Source organism: Hoplias malabaricus, chromosome 3 (assembly GCF_029633855.1).
Source record: "Hoplias malabaricus isolate fHopMal1 chromosome 3, fHopMal1.hap1, whole genome shotgun sequence".
NCBI lineage: Eukaryota > Metazoa > Chordata > Actinopteri > Characiformes > Erythrinidae > Hoplias > Hoplias malabaricus.
The window spans coordinates 70,894,518-70,914,472 of NC_089802.1; the positions used below are offsets into that span (position 1 = coordinate 70,894,518).

Consider the following 19,955-nt stretch of genomic DNA (forward strand, 5'->3'; position numbering starts at 1 on the left):
AAATTTGTGTGTGCACTTATTATAAACACATTTTAAAAACCAAAAAGTGTACAGGGACTGCAAAAATAGATTGACTGAAAAGAACTGGCACCAGCTCTGGCATGAGCACCAGCACTTTGTTTGTGGGAATGCTATAAAAGAGAGTGACTCTAATTGTACACTTAGGACTTCTGCATCCATTTCCTACACGGACCTTCAAAAGTGCATGTACAATCAGGATAATCTCTGTAGAGAATCTTGAAATATAATGGAGCAGCTGCACTATCCCCAAAGCCTTGTGTTGGCTTGAGGGGTATAAAGCCCCCCAGCACTGAGCTGTGGAACGGTGGACCTGCACTCTCGTGAGTGATGAGCACCATCTAATAACTTTGGAATGAGTTGGAGTGGTGTGGATGCTGAATACAGCCAAGAGCTCACTGTAATGTTCCAACATCTAGTGTAAAGCCTTTCCAAAAGAGTAAGAGGCTTCTGCAGCAGCAAAGAGAGACACACTCCCTACTGGATGAGTAGGTGTATAAACACCTTTGGACATACAGTGTACACATATTCCATGCTGCGTGATACACTCACTTTCAGGGTGGGTAAAAAGCTGGAGGAGGCAGCTGCACTGGTCTTCCTGCACCTCCAGGTGAGAAAGAAGTGGGTCAGAAGCGCAGTCCGGATCAGTATACGTTCATGCAGACACAAACGCATTAGCCCACCCGAATGAAAGTGACCCAAATGTTCTGGAGTTAATCTGTCCAGCTTGTATTCAGTAATATTCCATTAGACTTCATAAGACATGATAAAACATAACAGCTAGATGCTCTTCTTGCTCAACCTTCATGCATACAAGAGCAGCTTGACCTGGATCTTGTTGTAGTGTGTAGTAATGTTTATGGTGTCCTTATTAATAGTTGTGTTACCTGAGCCTTAGGAGATGTACTTGCTTAAGCCTTGCTCCTGGCCAAGCACCATCTCCCCACTGACTTTTTCAAAGCTTGGTCACAGCCCTGAGGACCTATTAACCCAAGCTCAATGAGAAACTCCTGGCAAAGGTTCTCTGATAGGTGTCAAGGACTGGGGAGTTGAGGAGTTGTATTGAAAAAGGGAAGAGAGGAAACGGAAGCCATTTTGTTTTGTTTGGCCAAAATGGCAAACTACCCCTGCCTCTAGGGTCCCACTTCTGGGAGAGGCAAAGAGCTGTTACAATGCGTTATGAACCATCACGGTATCAGCAGTGCTGTCAAGCAATTAAATTTAAAATATAGTCTAATTAATTACATGCGCCGTGATTAATTCATCTAAATTAATCGCATTAATCACTTTTTGCTATGACAGTATTTAAACATTTACAAGTCAAATGAATTTTAGCAGATTAGTGAATCAAGGAATGAATAACTGATATAGACTTAAGTTTAAAGTTCCACATCTCTTTATTTCAGATGCATAACATATTTAAGCCACAATTATAACCTGAACGAAATAATATATTATTAATACCTCCTTCAACTTTGAAACTACATCTCAAGCACTGTACCTTATCCAGTGTGGCTTGACGAGGTTGGCTGCTAGCTGTACCATCATGCGCTGTGTTGGCTTGGAGTGTTATATATATGCCATATAACTCTTCATAAACACATTTATGTAGCATTAAAAATGCAAGATTGATCGGAAGTTTTAACACAAGCATTAACACATCCAATGTATCCTTAATTCATGACATGTTGCAATAAAGAAAAATTATAATTGGTTCATATCATACAACACCTTGCAAAAACTTGTATAATGCCTCTAGCCAGTGCTTGATGAGTTGCATTCATTCATTCATCTTCTGTAACTCCATAACCCTGATTATGGTAGTGGGTGCAAAGTCAATCCAGAATTTCACACACGCACAAAGTCACTCAGTCACACCTGTACACAGTTTCACACAGTCAATCCATCTACCATGCTTTTTGGGAGCATCTGGAAGGATCCTTACAACCAGTGACCCACGGTGAAGAAAGAATCCAGGACTTTGGAGCTGTGTGGTGGTGACTTTCATTATAAATATATTTGAAAATGGAGCTACCAATAGAGTATCCCTGCTTTTATGCATCAGTATTTTTGTAGAAACAGAAAATCAGCCTTTACAATCAAAACAGTTCAGGATGGGTCTTTTTCATGCAGGCGATGGAGTCATCCATCTGATACAGAGAAGCTTTTTCAGACTGCTCTGGTCAAACTTCAGCGGTGAGTAATGTTTGTTTACTTGAGCCTGAGGTATTTCTGTCATCAAAAGAGAGATACTAAGTATCAACACCTAGGAAGCAATAAAGCTAATGAGCCAGTTTGTCCGTTTTATACGCCTGTGTCTGTGACAAACAGATAGCCACATTTATTAATGTGGCAATTAATTGGATGTTAAAATTTCACAGTTGTGACAGAATATCTCAGGATGGCACATACAAAGTTAGTCATTCTGTGGCCCTGTCATTCCTCAAATGCGTCTGCATGGGGAATACTATGACAAAAGGTAATGCAATGGCATCAGATTGGTAAAATGTTTGGTGTTTTCCAGGACCATGTTTTGGGAATCATCAGAGCCAGTGATGTAACCATTTTGGGGTTAAAAATGATGCACAACTTCCATTCTTTGTGTTTGATATCATTCTCATAGCACCACTCTCAAAACCCACGACCCTCGCCGTGCTCCATGTCACACGCCTCCCAATACTGGGCTGTGGAACATTGGAACTGTGTTCTCTGGAGTGGTGGAGCTCCATCTCATAGCTCTGGGATAAGGTAGTGTTTATAATCCAGAACTAATCGTCCAGAATCAGTATTTAACCTCGCTAATGCCTACATGGCTTAATGTAATCAAATCCTTAATCTAATATTGTAAACCCTTCTGAGAAGAGTAGAGTAGTTGCTGTTTCTGCAGCAGAAAAGGGGGAAAATACCAGTTAATCTTCTTATCTCCTTCATTTCATCAACTTTTATCCCCTTTGTCTGCCTTAAAATGGAAGATCATTGTATGACAAAAGGACAGTACAACATCCTATACATCTTAGAAATAGTCCTCTCCCACGCGGATGATATCGGAGATATTTTTGAGGATATAACTGGCTACAGCAGAATTGAAGAACTCATCAGACAGTGGATTGTGTGTGTGAGTGAAAATGTTCCAGTCAGAGAAACGCTTTGTGACAGAATAGTGAAAACCGTTCAGGGCAGATGAAATTTTTACATAATACATTTTCCCCTTCACACTTGTTGGATATTCAGAAGAAAACAGTGGAAAGGAATAGGAATCATGAGGAAAAAAAATTGTCACATTAGGCAGGGACTCCAGCGATGCATTTCTAATTTGTGTATAGATGGAAACACAGTAGTCAAAGGACTTTTAAATGTGGCATTTACACTTCAGGCCTTCGATCCAGAAGCAAACAAAACTCCTATTAGCATTCGGAAAATGACAAGCACATCACACACAAACAGGTGCATAAAAGCACACGCACTCTCATTCTCTCTCTTTCTCTCTCTCTCTCTCTCTTTCTCTCTCTCTCTATCTCTCTCTCTCTCTCTCTCTCTCTTTCTCTCCCTCGCACACCCACACAAAGAAAACCACAAAGGAAATGCAGGTTTGAAAAGTAATATATAACTCACACAAATATGGACATTAATATAAAAGGACTGTTTTGTGGGCAATTTTAATGGATTTCATGTGGCATCTTGTGTGTGTGTGAGAGAGAGAGAGCGAGAGAGAGAGAGAGAGAGCAAGAGAGAGAGAGAGAGAAGGTAAAGAATCCAAGCTGTGTGTGCTGCATTTGTAATGTACACATAGTGTAATGAATCTTAATGATAAAGATAAAAAAAGAAAGAAAAAAGGACTGTGTACACAGCATTAAGTCTCACAATACACCGTGTACCTATAAAATGGGTATTCTGGGGTTATTTTAATGACTAGGAAGGAAGGAAAGAACGTGAAACGGACACAAATACACACACACACACAAGCTGGGTAGCAGAGAAACATGAGTGAAAATACAATGACATTCTGAGTGTGGAGTCACTGAAAGGCCAGAGAGAGCGAGAGTGAAATGTAAAAGAAAGTGTAGCATTCAAGCTGTGCATATTGCATTTAGCTTCACAATGCAGTGCACCTATAGAACAGCTACACTGATGTAGAAGGTGTGATCATCGGGCAGTTTCAAAGGATCTTGGTGCTGAGAGTTGAACAAAAGTGAAAAGTGAGAGCATTCAAGCTGTGCACACTGCATTTAGCTTCATGACACAGTCCACTTTCACGGTTAATTCTGAGAAGCAAAGTTAAAGTGTGACGTCCCTCTTGTAACAAAATTAGAATGTTCGTTCAGGATGCGATAAGGCACTCGTTGCTGTTTTAGTTTTTCAGTGAAAGAAACACACTGAATAACAATATCGACATCATAAACATGGACACAGACACTGGGAATGTTGAGGACATGCGCCCACCGCTTTCTGATTGGCTGGTTTTATCCTCACCATTTTTAGAACGAGTACTCTGTAGATGTTTTTTGTAACAAAGTGCTGCAGATCATGTGGATGAGTGCATTCGGTCAGCTCACAAATCTGATATTGATTAATATGACTAGGTATTCCATCCCTGTGAAAGGGTGCCTGTGGAGATGCTTTGTGTTGTGTTTGGGTGGAAAAACAGATTTGCGTTTCTGTTTCATCACGGTAAAAATGTTTCCTCTACTAGACGTCTCTGCTTCATTTATTCAACAATAATTCCATTAATAATACACTGGTTTTATTTAAAAGAAAAAAAGCATATTAGGTTCCTAATGACACAGAAAACATTCACGCTTATATTTAATGTCACACTGACATTTTTAAATATCAAAACCATCAATTAATTTTAAACCATAGTGCTAATCATTTTATAATGTTAAAAGCTGTTAGGCTTGACAAACGTGGCTATAACACCTTTCATGAACCCCTTCTTTTTAGACCCAGTGCTTATATATTTTCAGTGAGCACACAAGCTCCAGGTCTTAAATCATCAAAGGGAACACAAATTTGAAGGGCAACTGAATTGAATGCAATACCCAGTCTATATTTATTGTCCCCAGTACATTTCAAATCAAAGTTATGCCCCCAACCTACGGTAACTTTCCAAACATCTGAACCCTTGTGACAAAAAGATATGGCGTCAAAATAGGTTCTAAATTTCTGAGAGGCAAAAAACAGAATCCATAACCAATAAATGTAATTTTGTAATTGAGAAAACTGTCATTAGTATTCAGAGTTATAAAAACATGTTTGTAAACCGAACATTTCTGTATATAATCGTCTGTTTTGAGTTTAATATTCTTGAAGAAAACATCTTCGTTTTCATTCCGTCTTTTCTCGGTTGCGTTTCTCTCAGTCTCGCTTTCGCCTCCAGAAATTTCTCGCTTTTAACTTTTGACGGGGTCGTGATCTAGACAGTAATTGGCTGCTTATGTTAAGCCCCGCCCATCCTGATTCTGCACACCTGGCTACGTCAGCGAGAGCGCGGCAATCTTACCCTGATTGGAAAAAGACACACCGGCAAACACTGGTAAGCCATATCAAATATTTTTTAACGATTATGTCTTTTAGTAATGCACAGTTCATCATAGAGGCTTAGAGTCTTTTTGCAATCAGAGTTAGGGTGTGCAGAATCTGCTGGGTGGGCGGGACCTAACTTTAGCAGCCAATTAATGTCTAGATCCCGACACCGTCAAAAGCGAGAAAAGTCTGGAGGCGAAAGTGAGACTGAGAGAAACTCAACCGAGAAAAGGCGGAATGAAAACGAAAACGGATTTTTCAAGAATATTAAATTTAACATAAACTTAAAAGAAATATTCTGTTTACAAACCTGTTTTTATAACTCTCAATATTAATGACAGTTTTCTCAATTACAAAATGACATATGTGTGCCTTTACACCTTTATTTTCTACACAAAACATGGGAATTTCTTTTTTAATTCATCCGAGAACTTACATTTACATTTCGGCATAGCTGCTCGAGATGAGGGTAGGTACGTGAGCTTTGCCTGACGTAAACAAGGACTACTGACGTGCAGACTGACCAATTAAATATTTACAGAGAAGGTTATCAACCAATAACGGTAGCTCTACAGTCAGACCGTCCAATCAGAAGATTCTAGGCTACTTCACCACGCCCCCTTCTCACTCAAGCGAACCAATGGGAGTAGGGGAGGGCGGGACTAGTTTGTGAATGAAACGCTTCTCGAAGTTCGGTGTAAGCTCTAGAAAAACAAAATCCCGGATGTTTGTGAAATTCCACCCGGACATTTTTTTAAGTCTAAAAAAGAGGACATGTCCGGGGAAAAGAGGATGTCTTGTCACCCTACATTTATTGGTTATGGATTCTGTTTTTTGGTTCTCAGAACTTTAGAACCTATTTTGACGCCATAAAAAGACGTCCCCATGACTGATACTGACCACATTATTAAAATTGAGTCAGAACCATGCTACGCTGCATTAACGAGTTAGATCATAAAAGGACATTTTTGTCACTTTAACATTTATGATTGTCGTTTATTAGTTAGCATTAACTTGATTTTTTATTTCTACATTTCTTTTATTTTTATGAATACATTTCTTTTTTAGTTGTCAGTTCCATCAAGGAAAACGTGCTGCAGAAAGCATGTGCATCGAAAAATTATTATTTTTTATTTATTTATTTTTATGACAATTGTATTTTTTAATACTACACAACAATTACCATGAAATGAGAATTATACTTTCAAAAAAAAAAACACTTTAAAACACCTAGTATATTGGCCACACAAAATTCTTGGTGTTAATACTATATAATCTTTTGTCAAATATTCTCAATTTTGTTATTTAAAAGCCCATAAAAATGTTGGCTTAAGGGCTGCAACGTATTTTGACAGATGGCTAACATACTGCCAGGGAGTGCAAAAGGACAAGAGAGCAGGAGGCAGGAGCCTAAGCCTAGGGGGGAATTTATTATATACACACAAAAATAAACTGTAAAGTACACAACCAGCCTCATGACACACCTTACATCACGCCAGTTAACCACAAGCAAGAGAACACATAGAGGACCTGTAAAGGGAAACACAACAGCAAACACACTCAGGGCTCTCAGGTGCGAGCATGGTCATATCTGATACTAGACTCCTGTCCAAGCTTGGGGCAGACACCATCGATGGTCTAGCAATAGTTACTCTACATTAGCCCCTACATGTGTAACATGATTACAAATATGTAAGTCACTCAGGATAGAAACATCTGCTACGTGCCTTCAAAGTAATGCCTTCATTTTCTTAACAACTAGAAGAGATAAGCTTTCCAAACAGTTTTAAATTTAGTTAACCGCATCTATTCTGCCTCAATATTGTTTTATTATAGTATTAGGCTCCTAATGTGAGAAGGGAGGTTTCAAAATTATATGTTGAACCACGTTCTCAGCAGTTGATTCATACCAAACACACACCCTGAGGTCCTGCAGGCATCCTGTGGTTGTGGTCAACGGTGCTGAGGTATGTGTGGCGCAGCTCATAAATGAATCGGTGCATGAAGTACTTCCCCAGGCTTTAACTTTGCTTAAGTCGTCAGCCATTACACTTCAACAGCTTATTGAGCGGCCGTGGGCATTAAAGACGCCGAGCTATGTTTATATCACTGACATCAACAGACACTGCCGCTGCATCCTGTTTAGCATACATTACACGCCTATACACACACACACACACACACACACACACACACACACACACACACACACACACTCACTCTCACTCACTCTTGGACAGTTTGAATGAGATGGTTCCAAATGGTAAGGCAAGAAGATAAGCAACCACACGGAATACAGTGCAGTGCCCTGAATATAGAGAAGACTTGCATCATAGACTCCAAGCCAAAATCCTAATCTGCTCAAGCAGCACATGTAATTTTAATAATGGAAAAGTCCACAGACATTGTCCACAGAAAGACTACATGGGAATACCCAGTATCTTATATTTAAAAGCAAACCCTGTGTGTGCGTTTGTGGTCCAGATATACATCTCAGTGTGGGGATATATCTTCCAGGACCACCACAGGGCAGGTATGACTAGAGTGGTGGATCATTCTCAGCGTTGCAGTGTCATGGATGTGGTGATGGTGTGTTAATGTGTATTTTGCTGGTATGAGTGGATCAGACACAGCAGTGCTGCTGGAGTTTTTAAAGACACTTACCTCATTGCTCCACCTTGTAGATGTAATGTCAGAGATATTAGCTCGTCTTTTGCTGCACAGCTTGTGTTCGTTGTCCTCTAGTCCTTCATTAGTGGACACAGGATGCTGTTGCCTGGATATTTTTGGTTGATGGGCTGTTCTCAGTGTCGCAGTGACAGTGAGGTGTCTAAAAGTCTAGCTGATCCACTTGTACCGGCACACACTGACACACCACCACCAAACTCTTATATGTAAAAAGTCATATATAAAACGTGTATATACATCCTACTTCTACACGTCATGCTGAATTGGACCTTTTGCGTGTCAGTCAGTTTTTTTTTCTGAAGTAGTAGGCGGTTCTTGGCCATGTTAAGTAGCGAAAGGTACCAGACTCTCACTTTACAGAGTGGAAATGCAAAACTGGGTTAGTAGTAATTAAGTAGAAGGTGTTGGTAATTGTTAGGCTTAGGTTAGTAGTAGTTAAGGTTAAGGTTAGGATTAGGCTAGTCATTTTTGTAATGAAGGCAAGTCTCCACAAAATCAGTGGAAGTCTATGTAATGTCCCCTGAAACCATGTAGACAAAACACTTTGTGTGTGTGTGTGTGTGTGTGTGTGTGTGTCACTCAGTGTAGTGCTATCCAAAAAAGAAAAGATGGTGCCTTCAGATTGCAGCTGTCATTATTAGATGCAATCTGTTCTAATTTCTCACCAAACCTGGGCATGTAGCATTATTCAGAATAATTTTTCATATTGGAAACGGCAGAAGTAAAGATTGATGCCAAAATATTTGGTTTTACATCATGTTATTTATGAATTCCTATAATTTGGTATCTATCTATCTATCTATCTATCTTTATCATATATCACATATCACATATTTCACTGATAACCCTTCATTCATACCCTGTCCCAAGCTTTTGACTGGATGGGGTATAAAGCATCACACAACACAATAAGATATGGAACGTTGGAACTGTTTTGAGGAGTAATGGTTTGATTGCTCTTGAGGCAATCACATCCTCACAGCAGTGTTTGGACACTGCAGTGAAATCCTCCTAGTACAGTGGAACTGTTACTGCAGCAAAGGGGGACTTGCTTCCTAATAATAGCCTTTGTTTCAGAAGAAATGTCTAGTTATTGTCTGTTTGTCTAGGGCTAATAGGCTTCATAACACCATGCATTTTATATGAGCCATGTAATGCTAAAAAGCGTATTCATATTTTCCCACGATAAAGAAGTTAAATGCAGCATTATTTGAGGATCTGAATGCGCTCTACATGAAAAGCAATTCATCTCCTGTGACTCATGAGGATTTTGAGAGTTTGGCAACTCATTCCGGGAACAATTTTTATCAATAGCATCTTTAAAAGAAAAAAAAAAAAAGAAAAGAGGAGGAAAAAAAAAACAATCTACTCCGGAAACAGGAAAACTGGAGAATGCATGTCTTTGACGTACACGGCAAAATCCGCGGAAAACGTTCCGGCGAATCAGACATCCAATTAGGCTCCGACGTTAGTGAGGACCATGTGATTCTGTGAGAGAATGAGAGAATAGGAAATAAATATAAAATCCAGCCTTTGTCAGGGCTAAGCTAATTTAGTTGAGAATGTTTGGAGAGAGGCTGAGTGCTTTGCCAACATCATGTAGCACTGGAGCATTAGTCATCAGCTGTCTGAGACTAACACATCCACAGGAAGGAGATTTCACTGCTGAACTTAAAAGTCTGGACACTTGGCTTCTCGCAATGTTCCACGCAGAAATCTGTGAGAAAATGCCCTTGACAATTTGACCGAAGTTAAAAACAAATCTGTGAATATCAGTTTTACATGTTATTAAGGCTAATTCTTCTTGGTTTCTGAGCTGGTATGTGTGCTGTGTGGTCTAATTGATTTGTTTCTGCTTATACAAAATTTGTATAAGCCTTTGTAACATATTTAGAGCTGTATGTTGCTCTGGATGAGAGCATCTTCTATTCATTTATCTGTAAGTGAACGATTCTGATCACCGAGTTGTGGTGTTTGTCCCGAGCCCACCCTGAAAGATCAGGCACAAGGCAGGAACACGGCTTGTTTAGGGCGCTAGACAATTAGGGCGCAGGGCATTACCTATTTAACAGCCAGTTTCACACAGTCAATCCAATATTAATATTTTGGGTTTTTTTTTGTGAGTAATCTTGTGTGTTCTTACACATGTCTCTCTTCAGATGCTCTAGTTTCCTCCCAGAACCCAACAACACGATGGTAGATGGATTGGCTGTGTGAAATTGTCCAAAGGTGTAAGTGACTCTGTTAGTCTGTGCTGTGGTGTAATGGACAGGTGCCCTGTACAGGGTGAGTACCTGTCTTGCGCCAAATGATTCTGGGTAAGATCTGGAAAAGCCACCTTTACAGAATTCAATGATGTGCTTGTTTTCTGAAAACATCATCTTGATATTACATCAACACAAGTATAGAGAATTGTACATATACATGAAATAAAAAGCAAGACTGCAGGTCCGTGTACCTTTCCATGTAGAAAATGGAGAATGACCCATTTCCCTATTTTGTCTGTTAACAACAGTAGCAGAGAATGTAGATTTTATTTTTTTTTTCTTTTCTTCCAACATTTCAAAACACAAATACAGGGCATTTTAGAATCGGATATATTTTGATTTTAGTTGACTATAAATTGATATTTGGTTTCTTCAGACCAGACAGAAAGATAACAGATATAGCTATGTGTCAAATAAACGTCATCGTTCTACTGCGGTTTCGCAAACTTACTCACATTAGCCTTAGAACACCCTCTCCGGACACCCATGTCCCCAATATGCACAGAAATCTCAGCATGTGTTCCCCGTCTTTGACCATATTTCTTATTAAATCATGAAATGGGTGAAGTATGTTCATCTTTAATGTACCAGCAGAATAAGTTCCTCTGTTTCAAAATATATTGCGCTATTAGCGTTAAAAACGTCCGCTTCTGGCTAAAATCTGCAGCCCAACCCATAATTAGCCACAAGTAGGAATTTAAGTTTAAGTTTTTATACATTTTAATTTATATTTGTTCATATTCATTTTTCATATTTTGTTGTATTTAGTTTAATTATGTTGTAGAACACGGTTTGTTTTCCTTAAATCAATTATATTTATATTGTTCAAAATAGGGAAATGGGCTGTTCTCCGTTTTTCTACTGCGGGATTAGAAATGGAAAACCAATTAACGAAAGGTACACGGACCAGTGCAGGTCAGTAATGGATACATGAATTCAGTGCAATTTAAGAATACAATTGTAATGGAATATACACTGATCTATCACTGGATTAATAATACCTATGTCCATTTTATCAGCTCCACTGACCATACAGGATCACACTGTAGTTCTACAGTTACAGACTGTAGTCCACCTGTTTCTCTGCATACTTTCATACCCCAAGTTCACCCTGCTCTTCAATGGTCAGTGACACTGACGTGGTGGTGGTGTGTTACTGAGTGCTGCGCTGTATAAGTGGATCAGACAGAGAGGTGATGCTCGAGTTTTTAAACACTGTGTCCCCTCATTGTCCACTCTGTTACACACACCTACTTTGTGGATCTACCTTGTAGATGTAAAGCCAGAGAAAGTAGCTCATCTGTTGCTGCACAGTTTGTGTTGGTTGTTCTCTAGTCCTTCATCAGGGGACACCCACAGGACACTGTTGACTGGCTGTAATTGGTTGGTGGACGGCTTTAAAAACTCTAGCAGCCCTGCTGTGTCTGATCCAATTGTGTTAACAGAGTGTTACCCACAAAAATAAATCAATACTATCTCAGTGTCACAGCAGTGACCTAATCCAGTCGTCATTCAGTGTAGTACAATTACATTCTACATTAGTGTCTGTGACAGGAGGATATCACTGATCTGCTACTAATACAGACCCTGCCCACCAAACAAAGAGGAGCTCCTGAAACTCAAAATGTGGGAGGGTCTAGTGAGAGGAAACACCAAACAAGAAGAACAGGGAGGCCTTGCCCTTGTAGAAGGAGAACACCTCAAACCCTGAGGAACCCGAATGCACAAGTCCAAGAGAGACAGCCAACAGCGCGCCAGAGGTGATATATGTACCGCATTTGCTCAACATCAGTAGCCAACTCTCTACCAGCGAAGCAAGCTCCTTTGTATACTGCCTCTGTCAGGGTCTGCAGGCGTTTCTTTGCTTAAGGGCAAGGCCACCCTCTTCTTCAGGAGTTTACCCTCAACAGATGTTCCCACCTTTCAAATTTCAAGAGTTCTTGGAATCCTAGGGGCTACATCTGTGGTAGCAGAAGCAGACCAGTGGTAACCCCTATGACAGTATCTGTTTTCAGAGCTTCTCAATACTCATAATGACTCACGCAGCATTAACAGAGATTATGAGAATTGTAGCGAGGGAAGGAGAGTGAGGTAGATGTGGAAAAAGAGGGAGTGTGAGAGCAATGTGGAGAGGGAGAAAGAGTGAGACACACAGGGAGAAAAAGTGAGACAGATGGAGAAGGAGAGAGGTTGAGAAAGAGAGATATAGATGGAGAATGAGGGAGAGCAAGAGAGAGTAGGACAGAGCAAGAGAGAGAGAGAGAGAGAGCTCTAATCTGAATGTGTTTGCGCTACATCTGATCTATAGAGCAAGTGGGCATGTACTTGTCGGAGCAGTCGGGACAGTGATTAGCGGGAACCATGCGATATGAGCGGCAGGACAGAGTCATCTATTACTTCCCTGGCTCTGAAGAGAGCTTTGATTAATGTTTTACGCTACTTTCACTAATTTATGCAGCTCCACTGTGGAAAATCAAATACAAAGAAATCATTACAAGCCAGGGGTCGATCCACAATTCGAGTTTCTGACGACCTCCAGGGGGGCCAGCTTGTTGCTTTGTTTGCCTCCAAGGTTGTTTCTCGTGGTCATTATTTACAGAACTGATTACTGCACACACACCAACACACACACCTGGTTCCTATTTGAAGGGACACAATAAATTATTCCTAATAAATTACAGCCAAATGCTTGGGACTGTTCTGCAGATCTCGATTGATTTTCTAAAGACTGAGATCATATCATTTGACTCTTGGTTATCTCCACCGCTTCCGCAACCGGATTCCATTCAAAAAAGACATTCCGAAAAAAAAGACATTCCGCTGGAGCTTGCTCAAAAGCAAACTGCCCTGGCCGTACTGACATTTAGCAGTTATTAAATCATATTAAATTGTGCAAATGATTTATTGTGTTATTTACTCACTTCACTTTGGCCACTGATACCTTGGGAGAAGGCTGAGACAGAGCAACGTGTCGACTGTGGCTAGGTCATATACCGTTATAAGCCAGTTATACACTCTATATATACAAACATTTGTTGACATCTGTGTATAAACTTAAATAAAACCAGTGAAACAGTATTCTGTAGGGTGATGGAGGTTCCTTTGGGCGGAAATAATCATCCATCATCAACTGGACGGTGTGTTTGAATGCCATTGCCTTACAGCAATACGCGGATATCTCATGTTATGCCTTCAAGGAAGAGTAGAATCTGTCTAGAGGACACACTCCATAATGATACCCTTGATTTCAGAAGAAGTGTTGGACATGAAGTGTAAGTGGCTCAGAGGGCCTGGAGCGCTACCTGAAAGCAGACGGGTATCCTTTGAGCGAGTTACTTTAGCTTGTGTTGTTCCTAGAGTGCTACAACACAAACTTGTGCCTCTGGTCGCCCTTGGGGCTACAGTACAAGAATTAAGTTTTAAAAAGATGTCCACAGGCAATGCATAGACAGCTAAGAAATGTACAAATGGAAGCTATGGATTCATATTTTAAGAGGCAGAAGGACAGGGAGAGGGAGAGAAAGAGTGAAGAGCTGGAGCGAAGGGAGCATGTCCTTAACCTATCCATCGAATGGCTTTCCATTCCAATCATGTTCGAGTAAATCTAATCCTGACAGGTGTCTTGCTGGGGATTTAGGAATAATAAGACAATACAGAGAGAATATGTCACAGTCAAGATTTCATGGAGTGCCTCGGAATTGAACGTTACATCCAAACACATCCAAACAATGAATGACAAAATCTCATAGAGCCATAATCCTGAGAGAGGACGAACAGTGTAGAAAAGTAACAGAGGAGAGACAAGACTATAAGGCATCAAGGCAATAGAACATGGACGCAAACATGCACAAAGCAACACCCATCCAATGTTGTCATAAAAACACTGGGTGTTGTTGTTACTATAAATACTGAGATTCAATAATCCATTACATTCTGCTTCACAGAGATGTCAGTCCCTTATGGAGGAGACAGGCATGTCCTGTCTGAGGTCAATTTAACAAGAAGCAAGGAGCTAGAAGAACATCCAGCCCAATTTTAGTTCATTTTTCAGAGCTCATGTTGTATTTTCCTGCTGATTGTCCAATGTAGGACCAAGGGCTGAATGATTTGGGGAATGTATCTCTTGCCAATTTTTTTTTCATTTCATATTGATGCTGCAGTGTAAACATGATTATTTACATAAAAAGAAAAAAAAAAATACATGGATTCATTTTTCAAGGACCCATTGCAAACATGAAATGATGGCTGCCAGTGGATAAACTATGTGTAAAAACATAACATTTAACTCCAAAACACAGTGTAAACATGATATGAAGTTTGCAAAATACAATTTTTTCCAGGTCATTTTGGGCTGTTTCTATTGGTCAGTTTCTCATGCCGTTTTTACACAAAGCAAAAAATATCTGTTGTTTTACAATTAAATTATGTTTTGTAGTTTTTATTAAGTTTTTGCAGAACAGTGATAATATATTAGCACTTGCAAATTATTTAAAAAATCGCAGCCCCTGGGATGTGAAAACTGGACTCTTCAATCATGATTTTATAACAAAATTGATTAATGAACTAGCCCTACTTGGAAACCAAATTACAGAGACCGAATGACCCCACTCCATATTGTTTCTCTGTGTTATGGGTCTAAAAGGCTGCTTGGAAATGACCATGGGTTTTGGATAAGTTCTTGTTTTTGATATAATTACTAATCAGGTAATTTTATAATGGTACTTACTGACACTTTATGAGGCTGCAGTAATAACATTAGTTTATTTTGATCACTAGTTTTACTGCAATTGCTACAAAATCTGAGCCATTCTAACTAACACAGGTGTGTTGGCAAAAATTGAGCATCATGCTGTGCGTGACTGTGGATTCTTGGACATTAGTCCTCCACCCTACAGCCGTGACTCAGCCCAGAGTGAATTACCTTTTCCCAAATTTGAAGAAAGGTCTCTGTGGAAAATAATTTTCTGATGATAGCTAAAGACTAAGTATATATTTTTTTCAGATAATCTACATCTAGATGTAGCAGATGTATAGACGTTAAGGTGATTATGTAGAAATGTACTTCCTCCATGTACAGAACTTATTGAGTGTCCTTCCTATCGTGATTATGATATCACTTGTGGTAAACATTGAAAGTATACTGACCATTTGCATTGTAAAAAATTAGCACAAATTATTAAAATACCATGATTGTTATAATATCTTCACATATCTTTCTGCAAAAATTGGGCCAAATTGTCTGCTAATATGTAAAAGTAACTGGGTCTAATGTAATGAAAAGTTCTTACGAAAACATGCACCCAATCTGTTAGAGTAGAATCACACACTTTACTCTCAGAGGCTATGCAGGGAACTTGGAGAAGACAGTTTGAGGTGCTTTTCTCCTCCGAGGTGGTTTAGTTAATGCAGGAATCATGTCCCCTGTCCATCTCCTGCATATTTCATCACTTCTGTGGCCAAAATAACATTCGGTGTCACGAGAGACAGACTGTGATATAACAGAAAGAGAAAGAGATGAAGAGAAAGGGAGAAAGAGTGCTGCCGAGAGAACTCGAGCCACAGAAGTGAGACAGCAGAAACGCGCAGGTGCCTAATGGCCTCTATAGTCTCTCAGCTCGCACTTCTACATTCGGCATGTAGGTTCATGTCAGTGTCATCGTTCCAGACAGAATGGATGAAACCAGGATAAGAATAGCACACACACACAAAACTTCCCACTAACTCAGCATGCAGTTTTGACAGTCGACTTGTTCGGTGTTTTGCCCAAGACGTCAGAACACACTGTAAAGTAATTTCAGAATGTCTTCTGCAAATTTTCCAGCTTTACCAAAAGGTCATTGCACTGGAACATCTAATAAAGTCTCACAGTACTCTGTAAAAGTCAGAGACCTCCCCTTCATTTCTTTACATTCTAGAAAAATGACTGCAATTTCCACATATCTAAAGTTCAGAGTTAGAAGTCTGTTGCTTTCTCATCTTATCACAAGTAATGTTAACATGTGTAAAGGTCTAAGCTCTGTGATGGCAGTCCATTATTTCTCTGCTAAAAATATGAAATGAAATAGGAGCATCTGTACATGAGCCTAAGGTCCTCATACTCAATGCCAAGCGCAATCAAGAGGGGTATAGTGTCAGCCAAAAAACATTCATTATTGTTTCCTTTCTTTCCTCTTGTACAAGTGGATTGTTTTATTAGTTCACAATGCTTTAAGAGATATTTGATACACTTTTGGGCATGTGAAGACCTCGTTTATCATTTCTTCCCAAATAAAGGGCATCACTTGCAGGAGGTTCATCCCCAATTTCCTGAAAAACCTAGAAGAGCTTCTACAATTTTAGTGAAGACGTTTCACTAAATGTTGTAACACTACTGGTAGAATTTGAAGGAAGTGATTGCATTTCATGCGCTTAGACACATGCAGTTGCCCCAGAGCATGCCATTTTGTTTCACAGTTTGCTGTGGAGATTCCAAAAGCTGTGTGTGCAAAAACATAGATGTGTGTCCACAACAGCTGAATAAAATAGCTGAATACACTAATTTTAAAGAGTGTCCAAGTTACAAATTTTGCACATATAGTGTATCCCATGAAAATAAATAACCTTTACTTAATGAGTAATTGGGAACTGTACAAATGAAAAGTAGTCTTTGAAGTTGGGACAGTAATATGAATAATGGTCATCTTGTACCACCAACCAATATATTTGCCCATACCACATTATTACAATGGCCAAAACTGACCCTTGTCCATTCTAGCACATTCTAGCATGTATTGTTCGTGCTGGATATATGCACATGTACATTTAGGAACAATCACTGGATCATAACTAGAGTTGACATTTTGGACCCCCATGAATATTTCTGCCAAATGAAGCTTGAATTACCACCCAACAACAACATCTGACAACAACCTTCCAGCCAGTCAGAAACCATACTGCCCTATAGTCGACTAGACCATGTAGTACTCACCACACTGAAGTCATGTACTGAGCAATTTTGCCCACTGAAGTTGCAGCTCTTCAGCATGTCCTCCAGCTGGTGGCCTGTACGTTGGAAGATGTCCAGCATGTCCGGAGGTGGGTACTGCAGCTCACCTGGCCTATGCCCACCACGGCTCTTGGGGGGCAGACCTGTGAGGTTGGCCAGGTGGTAGATATCAGCGTCTGTGAGGGCAGAGAAGCGGAATCGGTTGACATTGCAGAGGGTGACTGCAGGGAAGGTGAGTTCTCGCCGGCTCTCCTCACTCAAGGCAGCCAGGTGAGGGTGCTCCAGGTAAGCGGCAGCGCTCCGGGAAGCCTGGTACAAGAAGAGTGCCAATGATGCAAGCAGGGCCAGTGCCCACAGAGTCTGCCTCATTCCTACTCTCCCTGACCTGGAGGATCCCAGTGCCTGAGCCAAGCCATGTAGAGATGAAGAGCTGGCAAAGGTAGCCAGATCTGCTACTCCTCCTCCTCCGGGCAGACCTAGGCGCCCATCCAGAGGAGTGGCGCCATCTCGTTTGGACGGGGTCCCTTTAGCCTCATCACCCTCTGCGAACTTGAGCTTGCAGACAAACTCGATGGGCATGTGGCTCGCCAGGTCTGCACTTGCAGAGCCTAACGGCAAAGGCTCTGGACACTCCTGCTGCTTTCTCCTTGTCACCTCTTCTGGACGTTCCTCCTGCTCACTCCTTGTTCCTTGCTCCGAACAGTCCTGCCACTTTCTCCTCTTTACCTGCCCTGGATGTTCCTGCTGCTTTCTTCTCTTCACTTGCTCTGCACGTTTCTTCACCTGCTCTGGAAACTCTTGCTGTTCTCTCTCCTTCACTTGCTCCAGAGGTTGTTGCTGCTCTGTCCTCTTCACCTGCCACACATCCAGCGTAGCCGTGAGATCTCTTGTTATATCTGCCACTGTTACTGGTCTTTGTCTCTCTCCACTGGTGTCATCCTTTGTGAATATGGTACTTCTTACCGTTGACTGCCCGTACTTGCCTCTTCTTTCTGCTTCTTTCTCTCGCCTCCTTTTTGTCCAACTATGACCTCCCTCCTGTTCTTCCTTCTCTCTCATTTAGAGTGAGTCGGTCTCTTGATGCCTCAGTATCCCTTCACCTGCTCATGCTTTCTGCCATATCCTTGTCTTCTTTCCCTTTTGCCTGAAGTTCTGGAACTATATCCACCGGTACTTAACTGGTAAGTGCTCAACTGATAAGGTACTCAACTAATCCAGAGCATGAAGAGAGGAAATGTCTCTACAAAGTGAAGAAGCATTTGGTCCAGTGCGTCAGCGGCAAGGATGTTGTAGGCTCCGGAGTTAGAGAGCAAGTGCGAGAGAGAGAAATAGAGAGAGAGAGAGAGAGAGAGAGAGAGAGAGAGAGACAAGTGAGCGCCTGCTTTGCTTGTCAACTCAGCTCCACATCTCTCTTCTGCTGCTCTCTGCCTCTGACGTAGCCACTGCCCAAAGTCCTCTCTCACGCACACACACACACACACACACACACAGAGAGAGAGAGAGAGAGCAAAAGAAAAAGTGACAGAGAGGGAGAGCAAGAAAAAGAGGCGTTAAGAACACAGTTAAGAAGGAGGGAGAGAGAGAGGGAGAGAGTGAAGACTAGCTGCGCTCTCTAAGCCCTGGCACTCAGTGGAGAACTCCTCTCAAGGACCAGATAGCGAAGGAGGGGAGTGGAAAGGAGAGGAGGAAAGGATGGAAAAAAAAGAGTCGTTTAATATTACATGAGGGGAGCAGGCCGGGATTATTTCCCCCTCAGTGGAGAAGACCTCACCCAGCCCCAATGAGCCTTTTATTTCCCAAGCAGCGGCAGGTTATTACATCCACTTAGAGGTTTCTCGCTCTCTTCTCACATGTGCACTGGTGCTTTTCTGTAGACCTCTCTCTGTTTCTCGTTCTCTATGTTATTGTGGCAACCTTTTCTAAACGCCCGGAGTCAAGTAAGCAGGTGCATGTGTGTGTGTGTGTGTGTGTGTGTATAGGAATGGGGAAAAAAAACAATAACTGCAAGCCATGATGTATTAAACACTGTTTTGTGTGGGCTGCATTATATTATAAAGCTCACTACCCCAAATTGTGCCCTGTTTAAAGTTGAAGTCAATGGAGAATTTCACTATTTATTTCTGCATTGTTAAAGACCATCTGCATTCAAAAATATGTTTTTGAATGTTTTTAAAACACCTCATGCATGGCTTACGCAGGAGAAATGAGGGCTTTTAATAGTATACAACAGGATTTGTAGCTATTATATTTGTTATATTAAATGTTATATTTAAATTCATATTATATTATTTTTCCAGAATATCATAGTAACTTTAATTTTATTGCACATTATCTTGTTCTAGCATTGTCCTTTAACTTGAGATATACCGCTGTCTCATTGTTAAGTATTTAGTGTGTTTGCTGTAGTGTCGTTTTAATTGGTGTCTTGATGTGTTTATGCTGATGTAACAAATGTTCCTTAGGGATCAACACAG

The 19,955-nt window shown here is 40.7% G+C and overlaps 1 protein-coding gene across 1 annotated transcript in view; it reads right to left on the bottom strand.

Annotated features, from left to right (window-relative positions):
- Positions 1–18,540, bottom strand: part of asic4b (acid-sensing (proton-gated) ion channel family member 4b) — a 58,705-nt gene extending 40,165 nt beyond the window's left edge. Inside the window, exons 1-2 of the mRNA XM_066663487.1 lie at positions 18,337–18,540; positions 17,464–18,135 (exon numbers count right to left, since the gene is read on the bottom strand). Of these exons, the coding sequence (XP_066519584.1) occupies positions 17,464–18,135; positions 18,337–18,540 (876 nt within the window). The remainder of the gene's footprint in view (positions 1–17,463; positions 18,136–18,336) is intronic.
- Between the last annotated feature and the right edge of the window lie 1,415 nt (positions 18,541–19,955).